Consider the following 22,332-nt stretch of genomic DNA (forward strand, 5'->3'; position numbering starts at 1 on the left):
ATGATGCAATCAACGGATTCTGTTACAGCTGAAAAGGTTAGCAATCATATTCATGATGATCTTGCATTTTCCATTCTGTCCAAATTGCCTCTTAAATCTTTGAAACGGTTTAGTTGCGTACGTAAATCATGGTCTTGCTTATTTGAGAATCCTAATTTCATGAACATGTACCGCAATTATTTCATATCCGGTACTTATGAGGAGGATGGTTCACGTCTCCTCCAACAACAGACTCTGCCATATTTACCAAATCTTCGTGTGTTATATTTGCTTTTCGGTGAGAGGTTTGAGAATAAGGTCAAATTAGATTGGCCACCTCCATTTCAAGAGGATAATATAGCTATTCATATTTTAGGTCCGGTTATTAATGGCAATGTTTGTCTCTTTCAAGGACGAGAACCTATTGTTGTATTATGGAACCCAGCTACCGAGGAATACAAGGTCCTTCCTCCCAGCCCTACCGAGTTGCCTGTACTTTACGAGGAAGTCTATTGTTATGTTCATGGCTTTGGTTATGACCATGTTAGAGATGACTACAAAGTCATTCGATACGTATCTTATAGTCTAGATGTACCTGATGATTTTGAAGGTGATATGGAAGGTGAGCTAATCAGGCTGTCACGTGACGACGTGTGGGAGATATACAACCTAAGAAGCAACTCTTGGAGAAAACTTGATCTGGATCTGCCTTGTGCTCATCACGGTTGGGTAGGTGTCTATGTCTACATGAAGGGAGTATGTCATTGGTATCAAGATGAATTTGAACATAAAGGATATTTGGTGTCATTTGACTTAAGCAATGAGGTGTTTTGTACAACACCCCTGCCCTTGTATATGAATGATAGTTTTGATTCTGTATTTTTGATGAGATACTTGATGGTATTAAATGACCACGTTGCTTTGATCTCAAACTATGTAGAAATGACAACTTTTCACATATCTATTCTGGGTGAACTCGGTGTGAAGGAGTCTTGGACTAAACTCTTCGTTATTGGGCCTTTACCTTGCATTGAGCATCCTATCGGGGAGGGAAAGAATGGTGATCTATTCTTCAGAAGAAAAGATGGTGAACTAGTTAGGTTTAATTTAAGTACCCAAGTGATTGAAGAGCTTGGTCTTAAAGGGGAATTCGGTTGTTGTCAGATTGTCAATTACAAGGAAAGCTCTCTTACTATTGGACAAATAAATGATTGATTGTTTTGCTTGTTTAATCTTAACCATTTCACCTGAGATGTTTATGCCAGTGAGGCAGTGATTATTAGGATTTTTCCTATATACACTTTTTTCCTTATTTGTAAGACTACTAATGATATTTCCTTGGACTACGAATGATATTTCCTTTACTCAATGACCTCCAATTTTAAGTAAAATAAGGTATATTTGGGAGCTTGATAAGTTAATGAGCACCATGGCTTTACATTTGTAGGATTCTTCTCCCTGTTTGTTTCTCTTGGTCTTTCATGTTGCCGTCATTTTTTTTATTAATTTGAACAATATTATCTGTTTTGTTAAATGTATATGTTATAGGAATGTAAATATCTTACGTTTTTTCCTGCTGTCTTGTTTTTGAAACACAGTCTTGCATTCTATGATTCAGTCTTGCTTAATCTTACTCTATTTGTACCATAGAAAAGTTGCTTGTTTGGCGACAATGCTTTGGTTAAAAGCTAAAGTGCTTAACTGTTTGTTTCTTTTTTTATATGCCTTGGATTAAAAGCTTCAAATTCTAAAATTCCGTTCAGAACATGGTAGTAAAGTTTTTGTAACTACATGGCTTAAAGAATGGTTCCTATTTTGATAAATACATTTTAAGTACACAGCCTCTGAACTAGCAACGTGGGAAATGCCACTAATATGACAAACTTAGATAGCAATGCCACCACCTTCATATCAGTAAAATATCCGCATACCAACACAGAAGCGCCAAACCAGAAAAAAAAACAGTCTCAAAACGGCAGCAAAGGCCAGACAATGCTATCGCAGAGAACAACAGAACCACCTACAGATAACTGAATCACCTAGCCATATGGTCCAATGGATCTCAAGACTTAACTGCTCAAGTCAAAAGACACCATGCAATCATCAAGTCTATCCCACCAATGACACACTCCATTTGTATGCACTCTGATACCTGAAGCACGATAGCCGATAGGCATATCTACATCAAGTTTCTTCCATGAGTTACTTCTTAAGATGTATACCTCCCACATGGAGTCGTGTGGTGGGATATAACTTTCGAAATCAGTCAGAGGCATACAATGTGCTGCATGTCGAATTTCCTTATGGTCATAGCCAAATCCATGAAATTAAAACACAACCCTGTCATAAGAAATTGGGAGGGACTCGAGGACTACGAGGAAGGACCTTGAATTCCTTGGTAGTTACGATCCAAATTGTAATTTTCGGTATTATCAAACCTTGGTAGAAACAAATAGTTCCATCAGCAACATAATCCAATATATATAAATATTGATCATTCTCTTGAACTGGAGGTGGCAAATCTAATTTGACCTTATTCTCGAATTTCTCACCAGTAAGAGAAAACAATGCATCATGTTCTTCATCCGGCTCAAGTAAACTCAATTTCATAGGAGTCCTGTGTTTTGGATTCTAATCCGCTTTTGTTTTGAACAAGTTGTTTATAAGATGGATCGTGAGGGGAATGGTGAATGAATAGAATTAGAAAACATTTTCTCTGCTGAATTTAGTAAACCTTCATTTTAGAGTTTCAATGTGAAGTGTTTCTCAAGTGATTTTCTTGTTGTTTGTTGAATGCAATAATATGTACTTAATAATATGCATGTGTGTTTTTGAAAGTATGAAAATTAGAATGCTGAAAACTTTAAAACACAAAACTCGTTCGCAATATAGACGGTTGAAAAAACAATTTTTCCTCTTTCCAGGCTTGTGTGTTTTAGCTAGATGTGATTTTCTTCCATCTGTTCCTGGCATTGGTGTTGCTCGAGGTCATGCCCTTGTTTTGAAGCATCATAATATGTATTGTGTAACCATATTCTTAGCTTTTAATAACCACTGTCGTCAATTACTTGTCTAAGTGAATTCAATTAGAATAGAAGAAGATTCATTGCTTCTAAAATTATAGCAGTTTTCTCCAAACTCCAAGAAATACTAGCTTGATATTCCGATGTAGAAACTTTTATAACACGCATTCTGAAGTTACCTCATTCATTCTAACTAATATATCATTTTTTACAGATCTTGTCTGTTCTTGAGTTTGAGAAAGGTAACCAAATGCCCGAAAATTAATCCAGATCGATCCTTCAAATATGCACTTGCTGTCTTCAGCATGATCGAATGTACTACTAATATACTAGAACTATTTCTGATTTTTATATTTAGTATTTATTATTCGCTCTAATGATTATGTTTTGTTCTGAAATATTTGTGTAAATATGATATCAATACCAGAGAACTCAAGCACATGATTTTCCAGAAAATTTTCTCGAGTCACTTGATGAAAACCTCAATTATTCTGGACTGTATTCTTGATTTGTTGTATTTTTTCACCATTTTTAGGCTAAATGTTTTTCTCAATTCTTCCAGCATTCTTAATATTCTAAACCTGTCCATCCTACATTAGTTGCATCCAGTGTTGTCGACTGCGGATCGTAGATAGAAAATATTTTGTACTAAATCTTGTATCGCAGAACAATAGTGGTCCACTGGTTTGTTAAAATTCTGCTACGCTATAGTTTTGATTCTGTATTTTTGATGAGATACTTGATGGTATTAAATGACCACGTTGCTTTGATCTCAAACTATGTAGAAATGACAACTTTTCACATATCTATTCTGGGTGAACTCGGTGTGAAGGAGTCTTGGACTAAACTCTTCGTTATTGGGCCTTTACCTTGCATTGAGCATCCTATCGGGGAGGGAAAGAATGGTGATCTATTCTTCAGAAGAAAAGATGGTGAACTAGTTAGGTTTAATTTAAGTACCCAAGTGATTGAAGAGCTTGGTCTTAAAGGGGAATTCGGTTGTTGTCAGATTGTCAATTACAAGGAAAGCTCTTTTCCTATTGGATAAATAAGTGATTGATTATTAGGGTTCTTTCCTATATGCACTTTTTTTTTTTTATTTGTAAGAATGATATTTCCTTTACTCAATGACCTCCAATTTTATGTAAAATAAGGTATGTTTGGGAGCTTGATAAGCTAATGAGCACCATGGCTTTGTTTTTTTAGGATTCTGTTTAATAAATTGAACAATACCATCTGTTTGGTTAAATATATATGTTATAGGAATGCAAGTATTTTCCTGCTGTCTTGTTTTTGAAACACAGCCTTTCATTCTATGATTCTGTCTTGCATAATCTTACTCTGTTAGTGCCATAGAAAAGTTGCTTTGCTTGGCTACAATGCTTTGGTTAAAAGCTATAGTGCTTAACCGTTTGTTACTTTTTTACATGCCTTGGATTAAAAACTTCAAATTTCTAAAATTCAGTTCATCACATGGTAGTAAAGTTTTTGTAACTACATGGTTTAAAGGATGGTTCTTATTCTGATCAATACATTTTAAATTTAAATTTTTGCATAGGTTAAGGGATTTCGTTTATAGGGTTATGCAAATTGTATAAGAGAAGAAACCTTACAATATGTATGTGATGAGTACACCACCTTCATGTCAGTAAACATTGACAGAAACTTGAAACCAGAGAAAACCAATACTTATATATCCGGATACCAACACAGAAGTGCCAAACCAGAAAAAACCAGTCTCAAAATGGACCTAAAGAAGGCAAACCAGACGCAAACGGCAGCAAAGGCCAGAAATGCTATCACAGAGATTAACAGGAACCACCTACATATAACTAAATCGCCTAGCCATAGGGTCCAATAGATCTCAAGACTTATTAAATTGTCGCCTAGCCATACTGTTCAATGAAGATATTCATATTAAATTGTCGCTGGCAAGACCGGGCTTTGTTGTTCAAATGGGTAGTATCAAATAACAATCAATAGATTTAGTGTCTTCTTTATGCCTTCAAAATTTTCTACCATTGGAAACCTATTCTTCACCGTAGATGGACATAGCAACACCTGTTGTAGACATTAGATATCAGAACCACATCAGAGGCACTAGGATGACATTCAGTTTTCAGACTGCAATGCATATTTAAGATGCATTACATCAGATTTCCACAAAAAATAAAATAAAGTTGATGAAGCAAAGTTCATACTCTCAATTAGTTTCTAAATTTGCTACCTACATGATAATAATTATGTTATGCTCAACTGACAAGCCACCTTGTATACAAGGTAAAATTCTAATAATCGGTGTCATACATTTCTTATTCCTCCAACCGGAAGAAGAACTTCCTTATGAAGGAGTATCGTAATACCAAGTACATCGTTAATGCAATAATTCTCAATCCTTTGGGTACTCAATCAAACCGAACTAGTTCTCCATTATTTGATATAAAGAATATATCACCCTTATTCCCCGCTCCAATAGGATGGTCAACACAATATAATGGTCCAACAACGAAGAGTGTAGTCCATGATTCTTCATCCGGCTCACACCGAGTTCCCCTAGCATGAATTCATTAAACATGAGTATTTTTATTTTATAAGATCCAATCATGAATGCTTTTAAGGATCTAAATCTTTTTTTTCTTTCTTTTTTCTTTCAATCTTTTGTTTCTTCTGTTTTACAATTTACAATTTTGTCTTAAAGATGTATGTTATTGCATGCCATCAAAATTAAATGAATCTTAGGCTTTACTAGAATAGGTATGACTTGTCACAAGAAAGAAATGAATAAGGCTTAACATTCAATTTCATAGGAGACCTGTGTTTTGCTTATGATAGTATATGGCTGTCCAGCTTTAAGATCTTCTTGGAAACTATGATTTTGTGCGTCGAGGTTTACTACTTTAACATTCAATTTCATAGGAGACCTGTGTTTTGGATACTAATCCGCTTTTATTTTGAACAAGTTATTAATAAGATGGATCATGAGGGGAATGGTGAATGAATAGAATTATAAAACATTTTCTCTGCTGAATTTAGTAAACCTTCATGCTGAATAACTTTAAAACACAAAACACAAAACTCGCTCCCAACAGTCGGTTGGAAAAGCAATTTTCCAGGCATGTGTGTTTTAGATAGATGTGATTTTCTTCAATCTGTTCCTGGCGTTGGTGTTGCTCGAGCTCATGCCCTAGTTTCGAAGCCAAATCGATCCTTCAAATATGCTCTTGCTGTCTTTCAGCATGATCGAATGTACTACTAATATACAAGAACTATTTCTGATTTTGATATTTAGTATTTATTATTCGCTCTAATGATTATGTTTTCTTCTGAAATATTTGTGTAAATATGATATCAATACCAGAGAACTCAAGCACATGATTTTCCAGAAAATTTTCTCGAGTCACTTGATGAAAACCTCAATTATTTTGGACTGTATTCTTGATTTGTTGTATTTTGTCACTGTTTTTTAGGCTAAAAGTTTTTCTCAATTCTTCCAGCATTCTTAATATTCTAAACCTGTCCATCCTACATTAGTTGCATCCAGTGTTGTCGATTGCGGATCGTAGATAGAAAATATTCTGTACTAAATCTTGTATCACAGAACAATAGTGGTTTGTTAAAATTCTGCTACGCTATAGTACTACCATAACCGCTATTTGATATAACCGTCTGACACAATTTGTATTAATGTTGTATACTATCATGTTGTATATATCATGTTGTATACTATACCTTTGTATTTAGAACTTGCACTTAGGTTATATGTGATCCATTTCAAACGTAACTAGTGCCACAATTATGTTGAAGCAATAACTGAAGGAAACTTGTATCCATCAACAAGAGAATTGTTTTTTCAGTATTTGGAACATCAACGAAAATTATACAGGCATGTCATAAATTGGAGATGAATTGTGTTTGTTAAATTACAAGTTAATTATTTTGCGGTGTACTTAGGAATTTTGTAAAATAATTTGATGACTTCGCAGTGATGGTACGAAAAAGTTTACAAGACAGAAGTTTCAATGCAGGAGGAAGAACATCAATGAAAATACAATTAAAATATAAAGCGTGTCAAAAATTCGCTAACAAGTCAGCACAACAATTAGCCTCGCAGTATACAAGACAAATTGAGGTTCTCCATCTAGGATGGTAGAGAAGAGAAATCTCCTCTTGAAGAAGAGGTTGGAGGAAAGCATTTGAAGATGAACCCGATATAACCATATTAACAACTTCTAGAGCTTAGAGTTTCGCCCACACAGAAGAGCACGTGTCAAGTCTGTTGTGAAGGCCACAAATGAACCTACAATGAGGATTTCTAATTAGTCTTCAACAAGTTGAAACCCCTTACGACTTTTTTATGAGACCCATCGATATTAATTTTATAGTGATTGTGCGGTGGACTGTGTCCAAGAAACTTCAATGTTGTGTCTCAATGAGCGAGACTAAGCAAACAATGAACTTAACTTGATTAGTTATCAGACGAAAAAGTTGAGCACTTATCGAAGACTTCCCGCCCGGTAAACATCATATTGTTTCTGTCATTCCAAAGCTCATAAGTGGCAACTCTAAATAAGATTTGTCGATCATTATGTATCGTAGCAATATCAGTAGTTGTGACATTCCAATCAAGCCAAATACAACCCAACACTAAAAAACTTACTCCAAACTTCCTACGAGATAAGATCATTCAAGAATATTTTCACATGATTTTTTCAGCTCTTCACAATCTATTAGGATATGCATGATCATTTTAGGATAGTCACCGCATCTAGGACAAAATTATCTCTAACCATGCCTATGTGACGCCTTTATCAAGTTTATGCATATTATTTGTGAAGTACATTATCAAGTTTATGCATATTTTTTAACCAAAAAACGTTTTGCATATTTTTATAGAGTAAATTCCGAATTGATCCTTGAAATTGTAGAAAAGTATTAATCTATAGACTCTCACATTATCCATTTCCATGAAGATCCTTTTTGAAAGTTCATAATGTTAATCACATTCATTACTCTTTAATATTTACAAAGACTAGAATGACATTAAGTTGGTAATATTGGGGATGAACTTTATTAATAATGGGGTCAAACCATAAGCAAGTGGTGAGATTTGATTGTAGGCTCTTATGTATGGGGAAACCTCGTTTGAGAGAAGAGAACTTATCTTGTGTGTTATACAATTTTGTGACAAAGATTAATCACGACTGTCAAAATTTCATATACATATAATGATAAAAAAATGATATAATGATAAAAAAAAACCTGTTTTTCCTCATGCTGGCTTTTAGTGTGTGGATGGTGTTATCGGGCCGGTTTTTTCAGGTTCTGTTATTCGTTTGTGTAGGGTCTGTATTGTGGTTGTGCAGGTGTATCAGTAGTGAAATTGCATTGTTTTCCGTAGAATGCATTGTCAGCTCATATTACCCATTGTTGTTTGTGACATATTGTTCATGTGCTATCAATGAGAGGTGTAACAATCAGTGATCCTAGATGGTGTCTTTAATTGCTGCCAATTCTGCGGGTCTGTATGTATTCAAGCCATCAAGGTCTCTGCCAAATGTTGATGGGATGATAACATCAACTATAAGAGATAGGTTCAAGGGGTGTTTTGGTGTTTTGAACTATACATGAGCCTTTGGTTGATGCATTTCCAAATGTGGAAATATTGTAATACTTTCAGTTGAGGTACATCATTATAATTTTAAAAATTGAGTTCTAATGTGGAAATACTCTAAAACTTATTAAAGTATTTTCAACAGTAAACTAACATTGCTTTATGATTGAGGGAAAATTCTGTTGAAAGCACATATGTATTCTATGTGTCTGTTTATTTCTAAAGGTCAAAAGCTTCAAGCAATACAAGGTAAAATCATTTTTTCGTCATAAGTCCAAGACAAAAAATCGTAGCTCATGCTGCATTGTGTTTTCTTTTCAAACTAGAGTATCATAGCTCATGCGGCATTGCATTTTTATTCTTTTGTTGTTTGTTGTGGAAGGTTACTAATTGATTTGTATTAGTGAATGATCTTGATCTTTTGCTTGAAAGGATCAGGAGTCTATGCTTTTGTTTGTTTTGCTGCACTTTTTGATGCAATAGTTTGATTTTGCTGGATTGCATTTATCTTTTTGATGGAACATAATAATTATAATTTGGATGCTTCCATTCTAAATAGTAACACAATTATAGCTATGTTTCTTGTTGCTTGTTGGATACGTAACATAATTATAACTTTGTTTCTTAACAGCGATCACCGATGTTGTTTGACATTGGTTAAAATTGCTTCCTTTCTAAATAGCGTATTTTTTTATATTATATATAGATTTTGAAAGTCCCATGAAATTTAAGAATAGTCTTGGACATGTTTATGTGTGACATCAATCATGAGGAGTAATCAAAATAACATATGGCACTGATTTTATTCTTCTTGGACATGTGTATAGCGCTGCCATGGCGGACTTTTGGACAACCACCAAAGGAAATTTGTAAAGGAATGCCCGCCATCGCGGTGCAATAGGCCGCAACAGCGTGTTTATATGGCAAATTTTTTGCTTCAGCTATATTCCGCCATCCACCATCGACAACATTGCCTCTACACCTTGACAGGTACGTTGAGGACCATATCTTCGTATTTTTGCCAAATTGCCAAACTCTAATAACGGTGTATGTTTGTCTATGGTATTTTCAAGATATGTACACTGTGATAACTAGGTTCTGGCTGTATATTATGTCGGTTTTATGAATTCTTGGTTACTGCTAACTAAGTTTATGTAACAATGTCCTCATGATCTAAACCTTATAATATCTTCTGCCTATTATTTCCTTATTATGTCGGTTTGTGGCTTGGCTTGTGGCTTGGTTTGATTTAACATTTTTGGAGTTGTTTGCTACCTTATTATTTCCTTTCTATTTAGTTGTTCGAACCGTTACCAACAAACTCTTCTTTCTTTTGAAATTTCATAGAACAACTGCAGTGAATATCCGGAAACAACCACTAAATACACTTCCATCTTGTCATATCGCAAAATGATTTCCTCGGAGGAAAAGAACAGCCACCAGTTGCATGTACTGTTGTGTAGTGAGCTGATAGTTACTCGATTATTTGTGCACATTTCTTCAAACATGATGTGAACTGTGGGCACCTTTTTCTCACCATAAATCTTCACATTTGTCTCTGGTTTGACTAATTGTCTGTGGGCAAAAACTTAATTATGTTTTGGTGTAAACAAGTACATATAGTTTAATTTAAAACAACCAATCTCCCATTCATATATCTAATCATTGTTTATACTTTGAAGATTGTAAGTTTGAACCCCCTTATCCAGGATCCTGACAACGCCACTGTAGTAATAGGCACAACATTACTTTTGAGAAGGAGATCTAAAAGATTCGTATTTGTTTTGAGTTTTAAGGTCAACTCAAAGTACTCAAATTGCGAAAATTTGCTCAAAGAACAAGTGTCATGTTTGTCCCATTCATTCTTCCAAAAATCTTCATCAATTCCCATCAATAGATTTGGTCATCCTTTATGAAGTTGAGCCTCCAAGATGTTAGCATCTGATTCAATAAAAAAAAGACAATTATTAAAATTCAAATTAAATATGTAGTAATATATAAATAATAATAAAATGAAGCACCTGTTTCATATAAACACCATTTGATATGCATCCTTTGGATCTATTGAGCAAAATTTAGAATATGGTTTACTTGAGTTTGTCGGCCACAAGCCATGCAACGTGAACTTGCTTGGCACTGTTGCACAACCTCCCTTCATGCAAACAGTGGGAGGCCATTGTTGTGACAGGAGCAGATACTCGAAATCTGTTAATGAAGACGTGAATCGGAGAGCTATGCAAACACAAAATAAAATAAATTTGATTATGAGAAAATTCATCATTATTATGACTTATGAGAGAATTGTTGTGACTAATGACTGACTATGACTATGCATGTAAAAATAGCCTTAGGAATTAATTTTTTCCCCGGAATTATTGCCATGTATATGTGTAGGAAGAATATTTCTAGTCTAATTATTTAATATTAATAGTTTCTATAATATGTATTATCATCGATAATTCTAGTCTAATTTCTGTATGTGAAATACCGATAACCGGACACATTAATATTCCCTTTAATCAAGCATTGTTTGACAAAGCATATAAAATAGTTATTGCATTGATAAAAGAAACAAGTTGTATTTCCAAAATAAAATTTGTTAACAATTTCTTTAGGACACTCGTTACCAAAATCCTAAAAAAATAGTTAGGTTGTAAATACAATTCTTTGATATATTTGTAGCCGTTAATTTATAGCTAGCAGAACAGTCACTGTTTCCTTACTATAGGTGGTTTTCATTTCCTGGCTATAAGTTCCAAAGATGTTAAGTTTCAATGATGAAGCTAAAACACTTGTCTATGTTTTATCAAGAAAAAAAAAACACTTATCTATGTCTCAATAATATATAGTGCTGGCTAAAACTAATGTGTGTGACCACTGACAACTGCATGAGCTCATCAACTTTATACTTTGAAATCGTAATAATGGTTAATGAAACACCTACAAAGCCACAACTACTATTATTAATAATTTATTTTTATTGTTGTTTATAAATGCATTATCCAACGAAGTACACATTTAGAGATTAAATAGTGGTTTGCTCGTCTCTAATTATAATAATTGTTACTTAGTATTTATTTGATAATACTTCGTCTTCTAATTTTTAAGTGATGTATTCAAAATTTAGATAATTTGACAAGAAACAATGTAATTAAATTTTTTGTGGTTATTATAAAAAATTAAATAAAAAAATATTGTTTATAATATGACTAGTAGTGTATAGAACAATTGCAAAGTGTGTATGTAACTTTAAGTACAATACAATTTTATGAATATACAACATATATACGTGTGTGCGGGCGCGAGCGTGTAAGTTTAAACCTCCTTATCTAGAATCCTGATAACGCCACTGTAATGTTAGGCACAACATTACTTTTGAGAAAAAGATCTAAAAGATTCATATTTGTTTTGAATTTTAAGGTCAACTCAAAGTACTCAACTTGCGAAAATTTACTCAAAGAATAAGTGCCATGTTTGTCCCATTTTCATTCTTCCAAAAATCTTCATCAATTCCCTTTAATAGATTTGGTCATTCTTTATGAAGTTGAGCCTCCAAAATGTTTGCATCTGATTAAATAAAAAATAAACAATTCTTAAAATTCAAATTAAATATGTAATAATATATAAATAATAAAAAAAAGAAGCACTTGTTTCATATAAACACTTGTTGATATGCATTTCTGAATCTATTGAGAAATGGATTACTTGTGCTTGTCGGCCACAAGTCAAGCAACGTAAACTTGCTTGACGATGTTTTACCGCAACCTCCCTTCATGCAAACAGTGGGAGTGATAGGCACTTGGGCCGCATGAATAAAAGGGCCATCAAAAAGCCTTTCTGGCTTAAAGGGTTCACAACAAAATGATCCAGTGGGCCACCACTCAAGTATCTTTTCTCTTATTTTCAGTCTTAGAATTCTCTGTGTTGTTAGGAGGGCAGAGATGTAATCTCTCTTATGTTGCCATCCACTATATATTGTAGGCTCCTGGCCACAACCCTAGTAATGAATAATGAAAATTCCTTTTATTCCTTTGCCGTCTTAATTCTTTCCTGTGAATGTTTTCTGCAATTCCTTTAGCTAATTTAGTAGTTTGTTCTTAGTAGTAGTAGCAATCTATCAATTGGTGCTTTCATTCTCACTCAGCATGCCTCCCAAACCAACAGCTCCCACAACCAAGGACCTTGAAGATGCTCTTCAGGGCACCCATGACCACATCGACACCACCGTCCAAAACCTCCGCAATGACACTGACGAACGGTTCCTTACCATCAACAAAAACATGGAAACTCAACTACATCTTCTTCACTCCAAACTCGACGAACAACAACAACAACAAGACCGCCGAGCCGCCGTCCACGACAACCGTTTCGATGCCCTTTCCGCCCAGATCGCCGACATGATGCGACAGCTTCTCCACCGCCAAACGGCCACACCACCACCACCACCACCACCTCCGCTATCCTCTGCATCAGGTATATCATCCTCTGCTATCTTCTCATCTTCACCTAGTACTACTACCACAGATCTGTCTTTCCCAATACCCACTTCCAATTTCACTACTCGACCCATTCCCATCATCTCTTCCATGCCAACTTCAACCACACCACTCACAACCACACGCACTATCATCATTCCCACCCATATACCAACTGTCTCCACCATACCCACACCCACTTCTCACACCTCTCAACTTTTCACCCCTTTCACCTCTAATTCCACCACCCACTATACAACTACAACCACTAGCCTTCCCCTTTTCCATCAACAATTTCGTCACAACTCACTTCCACCGCCACCCCCTTACCCCCCACCACCAATTATACACAACAACCATCACAACTACAACCAACAATCCCCTTCTTTTCACTCCAGTTCAATACCCACACACACTCCTCAATATTTTCCCTCCCATCCACAACCTACTATTCGAACACCTAAACTTGAACTACAGAGCTTTGAGGGATCCAATCCTATTGATTGGCTTTTTCAAGCCGACCAATTCTTCCAATATTACCAAATTTCCTATGACCAAAGACTCCACATGGTCAGTTTTTACATGAAGGGTGAAGCTCTTAGTTGGTTCAAATGGATGTATGATAATCAACAACTGTCCGATTGGTTCACTTTCACACATCACCTTGAGCTCAGATTTGGACCTTCCACATATGAAAATCACCAAGCAGAGCTGTTCAAGCTTCGCCAAGTAGGCACAATTGCGGAGTACCAAGCAAATTTTGAACGGTTGTGTAATCGAGTCCTCGGACTCACACCAGAATCAATATTAAATTGCTATATCTCCGGCCTCACAGCGGAAATCCAACATGAGGTTGCTGTCCATAAACCACGAACCATTTCTGAAGCTATTGGGCTCTCCAAACTACTAGAGGCAAAAATCAAAGACTCTAAACCAAAATTCCACAAAAATTTTTCCCCCTCCACTTCTACCTTCAACCGCACTACAAACACCCCACAAACTACTTCTCAGTCCAAACCAACACCTCTTCCAAACCAAATTAAACAACCCCCCAACCCGTTACCCATTAAACGCATGACTCCAGCCCAAATGCAAGAGCGCAGGACTCAAGGACTTTGTTTCAATTGCGACGAGAAGTTCATTCCCGGTCACCGTTGTGCTACACCCAAATTCTTGCTCCTCCTTGAGGAAGAACCAACTGAACTTCCTGATGAAGACCACACGCTGGATCAGGAGGAAACCACAGAAGTCGAAGCAACTTATTTTCACTTGTCTGTCCAAGCCTTAACGGGCAGAAAGTCTCCCAAAACACTACGTTTCAAAGGCCGCATCGGTGAACTTGCTGTGATGATACTAGTTGATTCGGGAAGCACTCATAATATCCTCCAACCGCGTATTGCAGCACACTTAAAACTTCCCACTACCCCGTGCCCTCCCTTCTCAGTCATGGTTGGTAATGGCGCGCATATTCAATGCACTAAACGTTGCCCAGCCGTTCCCCTCACCATCCAAAATAAACCTTTCCCACTTCCTTTTTACCTAATTCCCATCCAGGGCGCAGACGTAGTGCTCGGAATTGAATGGCTTGACACATTGGGCAACATCCAAGCAAATTTCGCCACACCATCCCTCACTTTCACTCACCTTAATGAGAACCTTACTATATACGGTGATACTACCTCCTACCCTAAAACTGCCACTTACCATCAGATATGTCACATGCTCACAACAGATTCTATAGCATCCTTACATCTACTCTCTATTGACTCTTCACACTCCCCATCCAACAACGCTACCACAGAACAAATAGCCTCTCTTCCTTCCCCACCTCCAGAGATCCAAGAGATCCTGCTAGCCTACCCAACTGTTTTTCAAAAGCCTCACGGCCTACCACCCAACCGCCCACATGACCATCATATTCCCCTCCTTCCAAATACCCCACCTATCAATGTCAAACCATATCGTTACCCCCATTCTCAAAAAGAAGCCATGACAAACTTGATCCAAGAAATGTTATATGAAGGTATTATTATTCCCAGCACTAGCCCCTACTCCTCACCCGTTTTGTTGGTTCGAAAGAAAGATGGATCATGGCGTTTTTGCGTGGATTATCGCGCTCTAAATGCAGTTACCATCAAAGATAGATTTCCTATTCCTACTATTGATGAGCTACTTGATGAACTAGGGTCTGCAAAAATATTCACAAAGATTGATTTACGATCGGGTTACCACCAAATCCGAGTGGCAAAGGAAGACACACACAAAACAGCTTTTCGTACTTTTGATGGCCATTACGAATTCCTCGTGATGCCCTTTGGTCTCTCAAACGCACCCTCCACTTTTCAATCCGCTATGAATGACCTTCTAAGGCCATATCTCCGTCGGTTTGTTTTAGTTTTCTTTGATGACATTCTCATTTATAGTCAAAATATTGCTGATCACATGGTTCATTTACGCATTATTTTTGATTTACTTGCTTCTAATAAATTTGTTGCAAAGCTTTCGAAGTGTGTGTTCGCTGTTGACACGGTGAATTATTTGGGGCATGTCATCTCTGAAAACGGAGTCGCACCAGATCCTGACAAAGTGCAGGCCATTTTGGAATGGCCAGAACCAAGATCTCTAACGGCGCTGCGAGGATTTCTAGGCCTAACAGGATTTTATAGACGCTTTGTGCGACATTACGCCACACTAGCTGCGCCTCTCACAGATTTGCTGCGTTCAAATAAATTACAATGGAATAAAGAGTCCGCACAGTCCTTTACAGAATTAAAACAGAAAATTACACAGCTGCCAGTCCTTGTGCTACCGGACTTTTCAAAAACTTTCATTGTTGAAACTGACGCATCCTCAGTCGCTGTTGGGGCGGTCCTCTCACAATCTGGTCACCCCTTGGCCTTTTTCAGCAAGAAGATGTGTCCTCGCATGCAATCAGCTTCTGTCTATGTGCGGGAAATGTTCGCCGTCACTGAAGCTGTAAAAAAATGGCGTCAGTACCTTGTTGGTCGGCATTTTCACATTTATACAGATCAGAAGAGCTTAAAAAATCTATTGACACAAAGCATTCAAACACCGGAACAACAGAAATGGGCTTCAAAATTGCAAGGTTTCAGTTTCGAAATATTCTATAAACCAGGGAAATCCAACCAAGTAGCAGATGCTCTCAGCAGAAAATTTACCTCTGAATTTCTACTTCTGAAGAAGATATCATCACCAGTTCCAGAATTGTGCATCCAACTTCAGCAGTATTATGAAAAGGATGAGAATGGAAAACAGCTCATGCAAAACATTGAAAAAACAGGCTCAGAAACAGATGGGATGAAAAGTGTCAATGGCTTATTATACTATCATGGAAAAATCTACATACCAGATATTCCAAACCTGCGCACAGCACTGCTCAAAGAATTCCATTCCACCCCCATGGGAGGCCACTCTGGTGTTAAACCAACTTTAGCTCGGATCTCATCCTCTTTCTGGTGGCCAGGACTATCCACAGACCTAAAATCTTTCATCAAGCATTGCTCCACATGTCAACACAATAAATACATCCCTGCAAAAAAACAAGGCTTGTTACAACCTCTTCCTATACCAAAAAAGGTTTGGAACGATCTCACCATGGATTTCATAACTCACCTTCCAAACTCTTTCGGCCATACCACCATCTGGGTCATTTGCGACCGCCTAACCAAGTTTGTTCACTTTCTGGCCTTACCTACAAAATACACAGCACCGGACTTAGCCCAACGTTTCTCTGTGGAGATATGTAAAACTCATGGCATCCCAAATTCAATCACATCAGATAGGGACCCTATATTTGTCAGCACTTTTTGGAAGGAACTATTTCGACTACAAGGCACAACACTCCGTTTTAGCACTGCTTACCACCCAGAAACGGATGGTCAATCTGAGGTTGTCAATCGCTGCCTGGAAGCCTATCTACGCTGTTTCACTAGCGATCACCCACGGCTCTGGTACAAGTATTTACACTTAGCTGAGTTCTGGCATAATACTGCTCATCACTCTTCAATCCAAATGACACCCTTTCAAGCCTTATTTGGCCGTACACCTCCTGGGATCCCAGATTATATACCAGGATCTACACCAATTCCTACCTTGGATAACACCTTGCAAAACCGACAACAAATACTTCAGTCACTATTTCAGAATCTCAAAAGAACAAGACAAAGTATGAGAGATCAAGCAAATAGTAGACGCAAAGAATGTACCTTTAACGAAGGCAGCTGGGTTCTCCTAAGGTTACGACCTTACCGCCAACAAACAGTGCAACGTCGTTCTTCACAGAAACTATCCAAACGGTATGTTGGGCCGTTCAAGGTACTCCGCCGCGTCGGAGAGGTCGCCTATCACCTGGATCTACCAGCATCTTCTCGGATTCACCCCGTTTTTCATGTCTCCCTCCTCCGCGCTTACCATGGCACTGAACCTCTCAAGCACTCTGTTCCTTTAGATCTGCCCAACACTGATACAGATCTGTTTCCCACTCTCACCAGTGCTCCTCAACCTGAAAAATCCGCCCCAGTATTTTCGAAACCGCCACCAGAAAAGGGCGTTCCTAAGTCTTCTTCTCAAACACCACTTTCTGATTCTCCCAAGTACAAAGAGTTCTCAGAAGAAGCTATTTATACCAAATCTAATTCCACTCTCTTTCCTGACCCCAAAAGCTCATCATCTACGTCCATTTCTCCACTCAAACAACGGTCTGATTTCATTCTCGGGACCCCATCAACTTTGACCAACTCCCCAAATATTTTAACTCCCAATAACTCTATCCCCATCTCTTTGCAATCCCCAGTAACCAATCCGACTGTGACACGTGAGCAACCTAACTTATCCCATGACCCGTTTCCAATGGAGAACCCGAACCTTGAGGACAAGGTTCTTTTCGACCCGCAGAGTATTGATAGGCACTTGGGCCGCATGAATAAAAGGGCCATCAAAAAGCCTTTCTGGCTTAAAGGGTTCACAACAAAATGATCCAGTGGGCCACCACTCAAGTATCTTTTCTCTTATTTTCAGTCTTAGAATTCTCTGTGTTGTTAGGAGGGCAGAGATGTAATCTCTCTTATGTTGCCATCCACTATATATTGTAGGCTCCTGGCCACAACCCTAGTAATGAATAATGAAAATTCCTTTTATTCCTTTGCCGTCTTAATTCTTTCCTGTGAATGTTTTCTGCAATTCCTTTAGCTAATTTAGTAGTTTGTTCTTAGTAGTAGTAGCAATCTATCAGGGAGGCCATTGCTGTGACATGAGCAAATACTCATATTTAGCTATTGAAGACATGAATCGAAGAACTATGCAAACACAAAATAAAATGAATTTGATTCTGAGAAAATTCATCATTGTTATGAGTTATGAGATAATTGTTTTGTGACTAATAAGCGACTATGAATATGCATGTAAAAATAGTCTTGGGAATTTTTTTTTCCCGGAATTATTGGTGTAGGAAGAATATTTCTAGTCTAATTATTTAATATTAATAGTTTCTATTATCATCAATAATTCTATCTAATTTCTATTTATGAAATACCGATAACCGGACACATTAATATTTCCTTTTTTCATGCATCGATTGACAAAGCATATAAAATAGTTATTGCATTGACAAAAGGAACAAATCGCATTTCCAAGACAAAATTTCTTTTAGTAAAATCCTTAAACAATTACCTTAGCGCACTCGTTAGCAAAACCCTTAAAAAATAGTTATGACGTAAATACCATTTTTTTTAATATATGCGTAGACGTTAATTTGTAGGGGTTTGAGTTTGAATAAGAGAATTTTACACTTTCACGTTTATTGCGTGTGAGTCTAGTCGTTAGTTATTTGATTGAATAAAATAATTGGGATGTCGTTGCTTCTCCTTGATGCCTACCATCTCTCCTGGTTTACCTAAAAAAAAAAAAATTGAATAAAATAATTAGAAATTTTGTAGTTTAATTAAATAGTAAAATGAGAAGAGAAATTACTGCTTAAAAAATTTGGTGTGTCTCTCTCTCTCTCTCTCTCTCTCTCTCTCTCTCTCTCTATATATATATATATATATATATATATATATATATATATATATATATTAATAATTATTATAATATACAATTTATATATTATTATAATTATTAATAAAGTTAAAAGTCCATTAAAAAGTTTAAAAAAATTCAAAAGAGACACTTGTGGATGTATTTGCAATTTCAATACAACAAGAGATTAATATGACAACAAAGTAGACATTTACAAATTAAATGATAGTTTGCTCATCTCTAATTATAATAATATTGTCACTAAGTATTTAATTGATAATATTTCGTCTTCTAATTTTTAAGTGATAAATATCAAAATTTATAATTTGACAAGAAATAACGTAATTGAATTTTATGTGGTTATTAAAACAAAAAACATTGTATATACTATGAAGATTGTAATGACTTGTTGTGTATAGAACAAAATTAGAGTATGTATATAACTTTAAGTACAATGCAATTTTTTGAATACACAACATATATATGTGTATGCGCGCGTGCGTGTAAGTTTGAACCCTCTTATCCAGGATCCTAAAAATGCCACAATATTACTAGGCACGACATTACTTTTGTGAAGGATATCTAAATGATTCATATTTGTTTTGAGTTTTAAGGTCAACTCAATGTGTTTAACTTATGAAAATTTGCTCAAAGAACAAGTGTCATGTTTGTCCCATTCATTCTTCCAAAGATCTTCATCAATTCCCTTCAATAGAATTGGTCATTCTATATGAAGTTGAGCCTCCAAGATGTTAGCTTCTCAATTCTTAAAATTCAAATTAAATATGTAGAATTTATAAATAATAATAAAAAGAAGCACTTGTTTCATATAAACACCTGTTGATATGCATCCTTTGGATCTATTGGGAAAAATTTAGGATATGGTTTACTTGTGTTTATTGGCCACATGGCATGCAACGTGAACTTGCTTGGCACTGTTTTACGTGGACAACATCCCTTCATGCAAACAGTGGGAGGCCATTTATGTGACATGAGTAAATACTCGTAAATCAGCTATTGAAGACATGAATCAGAGAGCTATGCAAACACAATATAGAATGAATTTAATTCTGAAAAAATTCATAATTGTTATGACTTATGAGAGAATTGTTGTGACTAATGACTGACTATGACTATGCATTAGTCCTATGATTTAAATTTTTTTCTCAGAATGATTGCCATGTATATGTGTGGGAATAATATTTCTAGTCTAATTATTTAATATTAATATTTTCAATAATTTGTATTATCATCAATAATTCTAGTCTAATTTCTACATGTGAAATAGTTCGACGAAGCATATAAAAAAGTTTTAGAATTTTTTTAGTTATTTGATGTAAAAGAAAGAGAAATACAATCTTTCTCGTCCGAATTCTAATTTGATGAAATTAAGAGAAAATAAAGATGTAGAGACATAAATGACCTTATTGAATATGATAGACAAAATGACCATCACCACAAGAAAACTGCATTTTAGTATCGGCCAAAAATCCACTTTAACAGGGCTAAAACTGACACTACACTGAATTAGTGTCAGACTAGCGTCGGGGTCTGGCAGACTAAAAAGTTGAAGCTAATTGATAGCGTCGGCGTCCCTAAGTTTTAGGCTAACATAACGTCAACTAAGTTGAGTTTAAACCGACTCTACTATTAGCCGTGGCTAACAAATCTATATAAAAAAAAGTCAACAAAATCATGCAGAGTTTGTTTAGGTAACGCTAAATTCAACTTCATTCAAGCCAACCAAATCTTATATAGTTGGCCCCACCAATGTTAAAGTCAATATTCAAAAGTTAAATAAATAATATAGAGTCGGCTTTGTCGATACTAAATTCAATATTATAAAGTCAATGAGATTTAGTAGAGTCTCCCTTTCTAACGCAGAAGTCAACTTCATACCAGTCAATCCAATCTTATAGAGTTGGCCCCATTGACGCTAACAAATATATTTTTTATTTTTTCTTAGCATGTGAAATTTCACTTTATACCCTGTTTTGCCCATAATGCTAATAAACTGGTTAACACATCAGCTCAGCCACAAAAAATAATATTGTCTTAACGTAACAAACACATACAATTTAACTGTTGTTGTGATACTAATAAATAGTCTTAAACTACAAAATATCATAGTTACGACTACAATAACATATATACCCCAGTCAAAACACATTACCAACAAAATAAACACGTCGAAAATAAGTCGTTCTAATACTATAAACTAGTCTGAAACAACCAAGACCAGTAATCGCTATGCAATGACTGGTCGTCCAAATTATCATCATAATGAGGATGCGAAAAAGGATGGGTGGCACTGCATGATCCGATCACGTTGCTCCATACTATTTTTTTTAATTCATCCATTTCATTCATCAATGGCTTGTTTAGATCTATAGCCACTTGAGATTGAGCTAATGCATTATCAGCCTTCTGCTCCGCTTTAAAAACCATTTGCTCAGCTCTAACTCTAGCTACCATCTCTGCCTCCAAATACATCACATACAAGAAACCATTATAATTTTGAGATTTTTGGGTAAACGACGAGCACCCACGCCAAAGGTTGACAAACAAGTCTGTTATGCCATAAACTCGATCACGGGTACAACCCTCTGCAGACTCAGTCCGCAAGTTAAGTATTTTTCCTTCATCAACATCTTGCACATCATCTCCAATTGTTTCCTAGAAGAAGAAACAAGGAAGAAGAAGATCTTATTCTTAGAAGTAAAATGAAATTGGATGATCAAGGAAAGGGATCTCTGGTTGTTACAAAAAAATATGAGTATTAAGAAAAGTTATTGGATTAATAAATTTATCTGAAATGTGTATGACTATTACTAAATAATCATTTGTATATAAATGCATTTAATGTTACTTTTCATATTCCAGATAAATTGATAGTATTAATAAGAGGTATATTTGAAAAAAAAAGAGTGATAAATGCATAATAATTTATAGTAAGTCTTATATTAAAGTCGGGATAGCCATTTTTTATAAGTGATCTCATAATTAGGGACGGAGAGAGGACAAAGAAAAGCTTCTAAACCTTTTCGAAGAGGAAGTTATGTGTCATATCATGTAAAATATGAATTTATTTTAATATAATATGTATATACCAAAGTCTAAATAAAAATAAAAATAAAGAAGAATGGAAGAAGAATAAGAAGTCTTAATCAAACTTTATTCAACCTCAAGTACTATTATTTATAAAGTG

At 35.9% G+C, this 22,332-nt stretch overlaps 2 protein-coding genes across 2 annotated transcripts; both read left to right on the forward strand.

Moving 5' to 3' along the window:
* LOC146917950 (F-box/kelch-repeat protein At3g06240-like) lies at positions 1-1,310 on the forward strand. The gene has a single exon (XM_085717331.1). It carries the CDS (start codon positions 1-3, stop codon positions 1,192-1,194), a length of 1,194 nt encoding a protein of 397 aa, XP_085573457.1. The 3' UTR covers positions 1,195-1,310.
* Positions 1,311-12,758: 11,448 nt separating this feature from the next.
* LOC146917951 (uncharacterized) lies at positions 12,759-18,083 on the forward strand. Its single transcript, XM_085721964.1, has one exon. It carries the CDS (start codon positions 12,759-12,761, stop codon positions 18,081-18,083), a length of 5,325 nt encoding a protein of 1,774 aa, XP_085578090.1.
* Positions 18,084-22,332: the final 4,249 nt, after the last annotated feature.

This window comes from Medicago sativa, chromosome 6 (assembly GCF_051527215.1).
Source record: "Medicago sativa cultivar Bolivia chromosome 6, Bolivia_mono, whole genome shotgun sequence".
NCBI classification, from domain to species: domain Eukaryota; kingdom Viridiplantae; phylum Streptophyta; class Magnoliopsida; order Fabales; family Fabaceae; genus Medicago; species Medicago sativa.

Bases quoted from the DNA above. Each gene is read 5' to 3' on its own strand.
- LOC146917950 (XM_085717331.1), top strand. From the start codon at position 1: ATGATGCAATCAACGGATTCTGTTACAGCTGAAAAGGTTAGCAATCAT.
- LOC146917951 (XM_085721964.1), top strand. From the start codon at position 12,759: ATGCCTCCCAAACCAACAGCTCCCACAACCAAGGACCTTGAAGATGCT.